Raw genomic sequence first — 10,623 nt, forward strand, 5'->3', positions numbered from 1 at the left:
TCCTATTCACCAGTTAACTTACTTTAACGTGTGTACTTGGGGGCACTTTTGATTTTGGGCCTACATCATTCAGGAAGCTGGCCCATAGTTCATCCTCCTTCTTTTTCCTGGCATCCTCTGACTCAACGCCTTTTTGCTGCCCTGGTGCTGCATCTTCCTCCTCAACACTACTTCCTCCGGATTCCTCATTGGCATCCTCTTCGTCCTCTTCTAGTGAGAGGCCACCTTGTTTTCTCTTCCTAGTCACCAACAGTAAGAAGGAAGAAGAAAGATAAGACAAACAGGCAAAATAATTTCAGTTATTCTTTCCTGAATTCCAAACATGTTGGAAACTTCAGAAAACTTTTAAATAGGGACGACTGATTTAAAGGACTACTTACCTCACCGTGTGACATGGTGAGTGGGAGAAGTTAAGCTGAGATTTTATGGAAGAAAAAAAGAACTGAGCTCTTAGAGTTACCATTTTCCAAAAACACTTAGAATTAAAATCTACTCTTCTACTTCTGAATTAGGACTAGCTAGTCTCACCAAGAAAACACCGAAAATCACCTCAATCAAAAAGAGGGCTCTAAGAATATATATATGCCAGATACTTTTAAAAGTCACTCCATTTAGAGAACAGATATTGAAGAGAGCCTCAGACTTAGTCACACTGTTTCTTTCTAGAGTTCTGAGGGAATGGGGAGTAGAGAATCCATGTTTCTTCCAACTTTCTGAAGATATGAAAGCTGGAATACAGAAAAACTCAAGGACAAAAGAATTGAGCCAAGACTTAAAAGAGCAAACTGTTTCCTAAGACTATTCTGACTTCAAGTGAATCATCTAATACTCAAAATTCTTCTACAATCTGCTTTTTGCTTCACTGCCCAGGAAGACAGAAACACCAATCAAAAAGAATAAAAGACTTCTATTGAAAGACTCCCTTATCTGAGTTAAGTAACTTGTGAGAACTTTCATACTTTTTTGTTGGGAGTGCAATTTAGTACCAGGCTTATAGAAGGTAATTTGCCTATACCATTATATATATATATTTTACTACATATAACCCTGGGTCAAACACTTCTACTTCTCCATGATCTTATAAATATACAAGGGTACAAAGACAAAGAATATTCATTGTAGTCTTATTTGCTGTAGTAAAGATAAGGACAATCTAAAGGTCTCTCAAGGAATGTTTAAACAGAGTAGAGTCTATCCATAAAATGCAACACAATGCAGTTACCAAAAAGAAAAAGGTACAGCTAAATGTACTGCTGTAGCATCATCACCAAGGTGTGAAATAAGGAAAGTGACAAAAGATACGCAGACTACACTACTATTCATACTTTTTTTTAGAGTAGGAGGTACAGGGTATTCTCTACTGGTTCACTGTTAGGACTCCCCGCTTCTACTGCAGGGAGCATGAATCCAATCCCTGGTCAGGGAACTAAGATCCCACAAGCTGTGTGGCAAAAAAAAATTTAAAAAGTAGGAAATACAAAATACACACTTATATATATACATAGAATGAGGGGCTTCCCAGGTGGCTCGGTGGTAAAGAATCGCCTGCCAGTGCAGGAGACACAGGAGACTGGAATGCAATCCCTGGGTCAATAAAGATTCCCCTGGAGGAGGAAATGGCAAACCCACTCCAGTATTTTTGCCTGGAAAATCCCACAGACAGAAGAGCCTAGCCGACTACAGTCCATGGGGTTGTGAGGAGTTGGACATGACTTAGCGACTGAACATGGCACACACAGAGAATTATTTCTGGCAATGTAATTCTTCTGAGACAAAGCAATAAGAAATAGGAATGGGATACATATTTTTTTCTAGTAATTGAGCTTTTCTTTTCTCTTTTTGGCCAACCAATAGCTTGTAGAATCTTAGTTCCCCAACCAGGGACTGAATCAGGCCCTGGCACTGGATGCATGGAGTCCTAACCCCTGGACCACCAGGGGATACCCCAGTTTTGCATTTTAAATCAGGTACACATATTACCTATTAATTTTTTTTAATTAAAGTTCAAAAATTATTAAAGCTTACCAGAGAATAAGAATTTAATCCTAAAAGGTCACCAAATATTTCCCTCAATGAGAAAAACGTTAGAGACTGGCAGCAAGAAATCTGTCATCAGACCAATGCCAGCAATCTGGATGGCTGTGTCAACAGCCCCTGACTTCTAAGGGCCTTGAGGGCAGCATCACCTGGCCAGAACGCTCTCAGCCTTTCTTTTTGTCCCTTTGGTTTTCTGTGTCTCCTCTTCGCCATCCACTTCATCTTCCTTCACTAATTCATTTATATCATCTTCACTATACTCTCCACCTGAAATAACATAACACAGTGGTCAGACAGGAATAAAGGTTTTCACATGAAGATGACACATTTTCATTATGAAAAACTAGTACTTTCCTTTGTTCTTCACCAGACTAAAATATTTTCTGAGAGCTGTCCTCCCTGTTCCTGAAGACTAGGATAAGTTCCCCTACTCCAGGCCTCCAGGAGAGTCCATTAACTCACTCTACTTATATTTGCAATTTCTGCTATGCTCCACCCACCATGAGGACATGGATCAGCATGTCTTTACAACTATATGCTGAATGAACAGAAATTCCAAATCTACTACTGTCACTTTTCAAAGAAGAAACTGATGTTTCTACCTCATCATGGATATCTTTCAAAAGTAACCAAAAGTATCTTCTCTTATCAATAACAGAGGTTTAGAAAGAGGCTTAAAAACTTCAGGTTAGACAGAAAAAACAAATATGCCAATTTCCCATCTTCAGACACTGACATTCAGGGTCCCCAACAAAAGTGCTCCTTGGATGACTAGTCTGATCACTTTCTGTGGGTACCAGTCAACAAATCCTGTACACACAGAGATTCAATCAATTTTTTTCTTTTTTATTTCACATAAGCTTTACTGCAAGTGTAACATACCAAAAAGCACACAAGCTAATGCACAGGTCACTGAAATTATGCAAACTGAACACTCCTGTTTAACTAGACCCAACTGAAGAAGCAGAACATGAACAGCTTTGCAGAAGTCCCTTGTGCCCTACTGCAATCACTAGCTACCAGCCACATCCCCCAAAGAACCATTATCCTGAACTCTAATGAAATAGATTAGTTTTATCTGTTTTTGAGCCTTAAGCAGATGCCTACATTATGAACTCTTGCATCCTGCTTCTTTCACTCAACATTTTATTTGTAAGTCACCTTGCCTGGAGAATTCCAAGGACGGAGGCTACAGTACATGGGGTCGCAAAGAGTCAGACACGACTGAGCAACTAACTCTTTTATTTCACTTTGTATGGAGGTATAGCTTATTCATTGTCATCCCTAAATATTATTTCATTATATGACTATACCACAAGTTATTTACCCATTCCTGTATTGATGGATATTTGGTTTGGGGCTGTTACAAAGAGTGGTATTTTGATCATTCCTCCAGATCCACTTAATTATTAAAGGTTTAATGTACAGTGAACTAGGACCACCAAACAACTGAGGAAAGTCTCTAATATCAAAGGCAAGACTAAAAACAGAAAGGAATTCAGAGGACACAAAACTAGGGAAAAAAATTTTTATAATTAATATCCATATAGTAATAAGATACTTGCACTCACAAAACAAGAACATGATGCTATTTAAAAGTTTTCGAACAACAAAGAGAGTTATTAAAAATTAAAAATATTCAAGGGTCACATCTTGATGCCCAATACTGGTGATGAGGACAACAAGAAAATAAAGCACATGCCGCACCATGGCTTCGGAAGTTCCTGGTCTACAATGTCAAAGAGCTTGAAGTACTGCTGATGTGCAACAAATCTTACTGTGCTGAGACTGCACCCAACATCTACAAGAAATTCAGTGTCATGGTGGAAAGAGGGCCATCCAAGTCACCAATTCCAGGCCATACAGAAAAGAAAACACACAGACGGCTTGTGTACACATTGTATTTGTGTTAATAAAAGCCATAAAACATAGAAAAAATATGGAAAGAGAAAAAAACTCAACAGGAGAGGAGGATATTGAAATACTGCAATATTCACATAAAGAAAAAAAAATCAGAGTTAGAAAATAGAGGATCAAAATGGAAGAAAAGAGAGTTCCAGTCCATAAGGTAACGTAAGAGTGAAAAGTGAAAGTTGCTCTGCTGCTGCTGCTGCTGCTGCTAAGTCGCTTCAGTTGCGTCCAACTCTTTGCCACCCCATGGACTATACAGTCCATGGAATTCTCCAGGCCAGAATACTGGAGTGGGTAGCCTTTCCCTTCTCCAGGTGACCTTCCCATCCCAGGGACTGAACCTAGGTCTCCCACGTTGCAGGTGGATTCATTACCAGCTGAGCCACCAGGGAAGCCCAACATAAGAGTAAATATACAATGATTCCAAAAAAATAAAATGGAGAAAACAGTCCCCTTCCCAAATTTAAAAAGTTCCATAAGGCCAAGACCAATGGATGAAAACAGACTCACACTAAGGTACAGTATATCACTGTGAAGTATCAGAAAATATCAGGAACAAAGATTCTATGAGCTTCCAGAGACAAACAAATTTTATGGAAATGAGTGAAAACTAGCAACAAGAGACTTCTTAAAATAATGGAGAAATACCTTAAAAATTCAGATAGAAAACTATTATAGAATACAGAACTCCATACAAAACTATTAATAATGTCTGAGGGCCACCTACTTATTTTTAGATAGTCATGGTCTCACACAAAAAAAGTTTCTATCATCCATCTTTCTTCAGTAAGCTATTTGAGGATTTATTCTCATTTTGGTGGAACACACCAAGAATGAAGACATCACGGGACCCAAGAAACAAAGAATCCAAAAGAAAAGGGAGACAAAAGGAACATCCAGAGTGGTGGTCAGGATGGAAGATTTTAAGTGTAAAAATGGTAAAGCCAAGTCAAATCCGAGCAGGTCAGAAGACAAAGAGGGACTTCAAAAAAGTGAATGATTATTTAATATATCAAAATGTCTTGAAGGATGATTTAGACAATTTTAAGAGTTTAGGATCAAATCAGTATTAAGTACACAGATGACTAAACAACAACAAAATGGCAATTATTCACTCCAAAGAAATCTAGTTCAAGAAAAGCAATAACTACATATAGAACATGACTCAGCCAAGAACCTGGTGTCCACAAAGTCATTACAAAAAAGGAATCAATACCAGTCTAACCCAAATTAGACATAGGAACATTGGCAGGCTGGGGATTTGGGAAGGGTCTGAAGTTGAAAAAGTCTGTTTTGGCAGTGAGGAGAAAGACTCAAGAGGGTATTAAAAGAAGACCTAACATGAATCAGTTAGGTCAACAAACAATGGAAATACCAAATTTTAAAAGAAAGCAGTCTCTTTTAGAGAGAACTGACAGGGATGATAGGTGATGGAAAAGGTTCAGATTCAAAGTAAGTATTTCATTAATACTTGATTGACTATTTTTAAGCATACCCATGCCACCTTTTTGGCTTCATCGGGGTTCAGACGGTAAACAATCTGCCTGCAATGCAGGAGGCCCGGGTTTGATCCCCTGGGGAAGGGAATGGCAACCTAATTCGGTATTCTTGTCTGGGGAATTCGAAGGACAGAGGAGCCTGGTGGGCTAAAATCCATGGGATCGCAAAGAAGCAGACACAACTGAGCGACTAACACGGTACTTTTGATTAATATGAAAACTAGTTTTCAAATGATCACACTGGCCAATATCAGAAGACCAATGTTGGTGGATAAGAACGGAACCTGGTAACCCAGTTGGGAAGCTATGGAGAGTCTTAGTGATAATGGAAGCTCAGTAAGGGCGAGATTACTGAGGGAGTGATTAGAAACGAATCTTCCACGTGGACTCAAACAGAATTGAATGATTATCTGGATCAAAAGAGTGAGAGTAAGGTCAACTCCGACGGGGTTTTTCGGTTTTGCTTTTACCTGAGCGATTGTACCAGCAGATACATCTAATGAGATGGGGGAGCCTGTGGAAAGCGCAGGATGGCGGACGGGTTAGGTCTGGGTGACATTTTAGCCCGGGTTTACACAAAAAGTTTACAACTAAGGTCTGAAAAGACAGCAATGAGTGCAATCTTTGCTAAGAAGTAAAGGGCATCATTATGTTAACTTTTAAACAATCACATCACTTCTAAGGACAGAAAGTGAAAAGCTTATATGTGGGACACGCCAGTTAGCAACTCCCTGGGGACGTAAGGTCTGCCTTTCAGAAGAGTTCAGGGTGGGTGAGAAAACGCTATGCCCAACGACCCGCAGCGTCAGAGTTCACTTGCAGGTTCCCGCCCTCCGAGGTGGGGCGGCGGTCCAATCCAGGCCACCAGGAGCCGCTGCGCAAAACGCCTCGGCGGACGCAACCAGGGCCACGCGGGTTGCGCAGAGCCGGCCGGCAGGCGAGGGCGCGGGGCGGGGCCGCCTGAGGCGAGCGCTGCCCGGCCACCGGGCCCACGCACGACGGGCAAAGCGCGCCTCACGTGAGTCGCTGGGCGGGGCGAGTCGCCTCTCGCCTCAGGCGGAGTCGCTCACCCGAGGGCACGTAGTCCTCGTCCTCCTCGGAGGTGGAGAAGTCTTCAGAGTCGAATTCCTCCATGTCGCTACCGCGCAGGGTCTACAGAGGCGAAGCAGCTGTGCCCAACGGCAAAGCTCTAGGGATAGAGAGTAGTGGTGCGAGACAGGAGGCGGCGGCTGGGGCGGACCCCCGCAGCGTGGGGCATGCGCAACGCGTGCTACGCGCACCCAGTGCGACACTTCCGGGCCAGAGGCTCGGGCCTGCAGACGCGGGCTCGCTGCTGTGGCGAGGCATGCTGGGACGAGTAGTCTTCAGCGCTCCGCCGCTTCGCCTGAGAGGATGTCTCCTTGAAGCAAAATTTGTTTGCCTGTGGGAAGACGGCCGACCTTTGTTCAGTAGCTGACGTTTTTGAACTCGCTTACTTGTGAAAATTTACTGTCACCCCCAAAATAAAAAATTTCGGTGCTTTCTGGGTTTACTTGCGGACATGCGCAGAGAGAAAATTTTGAGTTAACCAGTGGTGGGTCGTCGAGATTGGAAGCACATGATCCACTATATTACTTCAGCTCTAGAAGTGTAAATAAGTGTCGTATTCGCGGTCTATTTCTTGCCGCGGTTTTTCATCTTTGGGCTCTCTGTTAGAGATTTCGCTGTTTAAAACGACCCTGAGCATAGTGCTGGGGTGCTGCCTAATGTTCATAAGCACAAGAAGGCTGATGTACCTCATGGAGAAAAATACGTGTGTTAGATAAGCTTCGTTCAGACATGAGCTGTAGTGCTCTTGGCCATGAGTTCAATCTTATTCAATCAACTATGCGGTACATCAAGAAAAATGAAAGGAAATTCGCTGATCCGTACGTGTAGCTGCTCCGAAAAGTGCTAAAATGACATCCATAGTGCGCGAGGAAGCTGTGGAATAGATGGAAAAGCGGCTCAGTTTGTGGATTCATGAGATGACAACGGATAAAAAAAGGTCTTGTGGACAGCATTGTTGTGAAACTAAAAGCCTAAGAACCTCTCCACTAGTGCTGGAAGGCTTGCACATTTCAAAAGTCAGGATGGTTATCTGTAGTGTTAACTTTGCAGGTGGGGCAAGTTTTGCAGATCTGGAAGCTGCGGAACTCAAACAATACTTCTAATTGTTACACAGGAAGAGGATATATGAAAGAGCAGGTTTTCAACGCTTATGAAACTGGCTTATTTTACAGGGATGTTGTTAAAAGAACCTATATAATGCGAATAGCCTCCAGTGCCACTGACTTTAAATCATTCCAGGAATATGAAACCTTAATTTTGTGCACCAATGCTAAGGTCGACTTTAAGTGCAAACCCCTACTGGTATAGAGCTTCAAGTTCAGTTACTTAGAAGGAAAAGCATGAACCATACCTTATGTCAGTCTACCAGAAGTTGAATACTGTCTCCAGGGCAGAAACTTTTCCTTCAAGATTTAGTTGATTTTGCATAATGCCCCACTGTAGGACACTCAAAAATCCCCACACCAAGGTACAAGTTATTTTCATGCCAACGAATACTACCTCTCTCATCCAGCCCTTGTATCAGAGTTCTCTAGCTCAGTCCTGTCCAACTCTTTGCAACCTCATGGACTGCAGCATGCCAGACTTCTCTGTCCATCACCAACACCCAGGGCTTACCCAAACTCATGTCCATCCATTCAGTGATGCCATCCAACCATTTCCTCCTTTGTTGTCCCCTTCTCCTCACGCCTTCAATCTTTCCCAGCATCAGGGTCTTTTCCAATGAGTCAGCTCTTTGCATCAGGTGGCCAAAGTATTGGAGCTTCAGCTTCAGCATCATTCCTTTCAATGAATATTCAGGAATGATTTCCTTTAGGATTCACTGGTTTGATCTCCTTGCAGTCCAAGGGACTCGCAAGAGTCTTCTCCAACACCACAGTTCAAAAGCATCAATTATTTGGCGCTCAGCTTTCTTTATAGTACAGCTTTTTCACTCTCCTCTTTCACTTTCATCAAGAGGCTCTTTAATTCTTCTTCGCTTTCTGCCATAAGGGTGCTGTTATCTGTGTATCTGAGGTTATCGATGTTTCTCTCACCAATCTTGATTCTAGCCCAGCATTTTGCATGATTTACTCTGCATATAAGTTAAATAAGCAGGGTGACAATGTACGGCCTTAACATACTCCTTTCCCTATTTGGAACCAGTCTGTTATGCCATGTCCAGTTCTAACTGCTGCTTCTTGACCTGCATCCAGATTTCTCAGGAGACAGGTCAGGTGGTCTAGTATTCCCATCTCTTGAAGAATTTTCCAGTTTGTTGTGATCCACACAGTCAAAGGCTTTGGCACAGTCAACAAAGCAGTTGATGTTTTTCTGGCACTCTTGCTTTTTCGATGATGCAACGGTTGTTGGCAATTTGATCTCTGCTTCCTCTGCCTTTTCTAAATCCAGCTTGAACATCTGGAAGATGTTCACATACTGTTGAAGCCTGGCTTGGAGAATTTTGAGCATTATTTTGCTAGCAAGTGAGATGAATGCAATTGTGCGGTAGTTTGAACATTCTTTGGCACTGCCTTTCTTTGGGATTGGAATGAAAACTGACCTTTTCCAGTCCTGTGGCCACTGCTGAGTTTTCCAAATTTGCTGGCATACTGAGTGCAGCACTTTCACAGCATCATCTTTCCATAGCACTTTCATAGCTCAACTGGAATTCTATCACCTCCACTAGCTTTGTTCACAGTGATGCTTCCTAAGGCCTACCTGACTTCACATTTCAGGATGTCTAGCTTCAGGTGAATGATCACACCATCGTGCTTATCTGGGTCATGAGTGCAGAGGAGAGGTCTGACCATAGTGTGCACTGCATCACTGTACAGCCTGTAGCTCCATCAATAGGAAAATATTAGGTAATGCTTTTATAAAGCTTTAAATGCTTAATTTTTCACTTCCCAGGACTTTATATGCATGACTATACAGACGAGTATGTTTATGTATGACTCAGGGGAGAATTAAGGTACACAATCTCACTGTTACTCATAACACAGTAATACTCATTGAAACGTTTCATTATAAATACTGTATATCATTATTTATAAAAATGATATATTAAATTGTATCTTTGAACAGAAACACAGGTAAAACAAGGTTATGTACTCATCAGTTGACAAAAACCTATAGGTTCTCAGAAACATACAGGAACTCAACCCTGTATTTTTGTCAACTGTGTATATATGGTGATCTTAGAGACATAATTACAAGGGTAAGCTGTATTCTAGAAATCAAACATCATCCACACCATTTCCTTCAAGCTAATACATATGGAAGTACTACCATATGTAATGCTTCTCATTCTCTCAGATTAAAAATTTTGTATACTGCAACTCTGGGAGGCAGTAATCCTCCTATTCTGTGGGGATCTTTTCACATTAATGGCATCCTTTTAAGCATAAAAATTTTTAATTTTTATGAAGTCCCGTCTACCTGGTTTCTAACGTCCCTTGTGTTTTGGAGGTTGTATCTAATGTACCTTTGCCTAACCCAAGATCACAAAACTTACTCCTGTATTCTTCTAAGAGTTTTATTGCTTTAGTTCTTACATTTAAGTCTATGCCTCATTTCAATAAATCTTTCTTATGTGAGAACAGAAAAATAGATGTACAATTAAGACCCAATATTTGAGAGTTGACCATTCTGTCTCATTTTCCTTGGACAGCGTAGTTAAACCCAGCGATGACAAACTGGGATGTAGCTTTTTCCCCATCCCTGGGATCTGAGTCTGGGGAAAAGGCTACCCCAGAGTTCTTCAGCAGTCTCTTTCCTCCAACACCCTGCTTCTCCCATTCTCCTCTTCACAGCTTACCAGCACCCCATACATTTGTTCAGATTCTGACCACTTTAAGGGTAACCAGGAAACTATTTTCTATCGTGTTAAATTATTTAGTAAGGAGGTCTAAAATTGGTTAGCAGGCCAAATCCAGCTTAAAGACATATACTTTTGGACTTGAAAAGCATTTTCCATCAATTATAATAGGTCACCAGCTATTATATTGATTTTAAAGAAATATACATTTGGTCATTGAGATGACCAAAATTTCTCATATACTCCATCTTCATCCATAGTTCCTGGCTCGTTATCTTCCAAAACCCT

The 10,623-nt window shown here is 41.4% G+C and overlaps 1 protein-coding gene across 3 annotated transcripts in view; it reads right to left on the reverse strand.

Moving 5' to 3' along the window:
- Window positions 1-6,730, reverse strand: part of LOC102393517 (craniofacial development protein 1) — a 105,702-nt gene extending 98,972 nt beyond the window's left edge. Inside the window, exons 1-3 of one of the 3 annotated variants that reach the window (XM_006063341.3) lie at window positions 6,518-6,726; window positions 2,187-2,304; window positions 23-239 (exon numbers count right to left, since the gene is read on the reverse strand). In XM_006063341.3, coding sequence (XP_006063403.1) covers window positions 23-239; window positions 2,187-2,304; window positions 6,518-6,581 — 399 coding nt within the window. In that variant the 5' untranslated portion in view covers window positions 6,582-6,726. Of the gene's footprint in view, window positions 1-22; window positions 240-2,186; window positions 2,305-6,517 lie in introns of all 3 variants that reach the window. The other 2 variants (XM_044931174.1, XR_006545976.1) reach the window with 2 other exon arrangements.
- Window positions 6,731-10,623: the final 3,893 nt, after the last annotated feature.

The sequence above is a fragment of the Bubalus bubalis genome, chromosome 18 (genome assembly GCF_019923935.1).
Source record: "Bubalus bubalis isolate 160015118507 breed Murrah chromosome 18, NDDB_SH_1, whole genome shotgun sequence".
In the NCBI taxonomy this organism is placed as follows: Eukaryota; Metazoa; Chordata; class Mammalia; order Artiodactyla; family Bovidae; genus Bubalus; species Bubalus bubalis.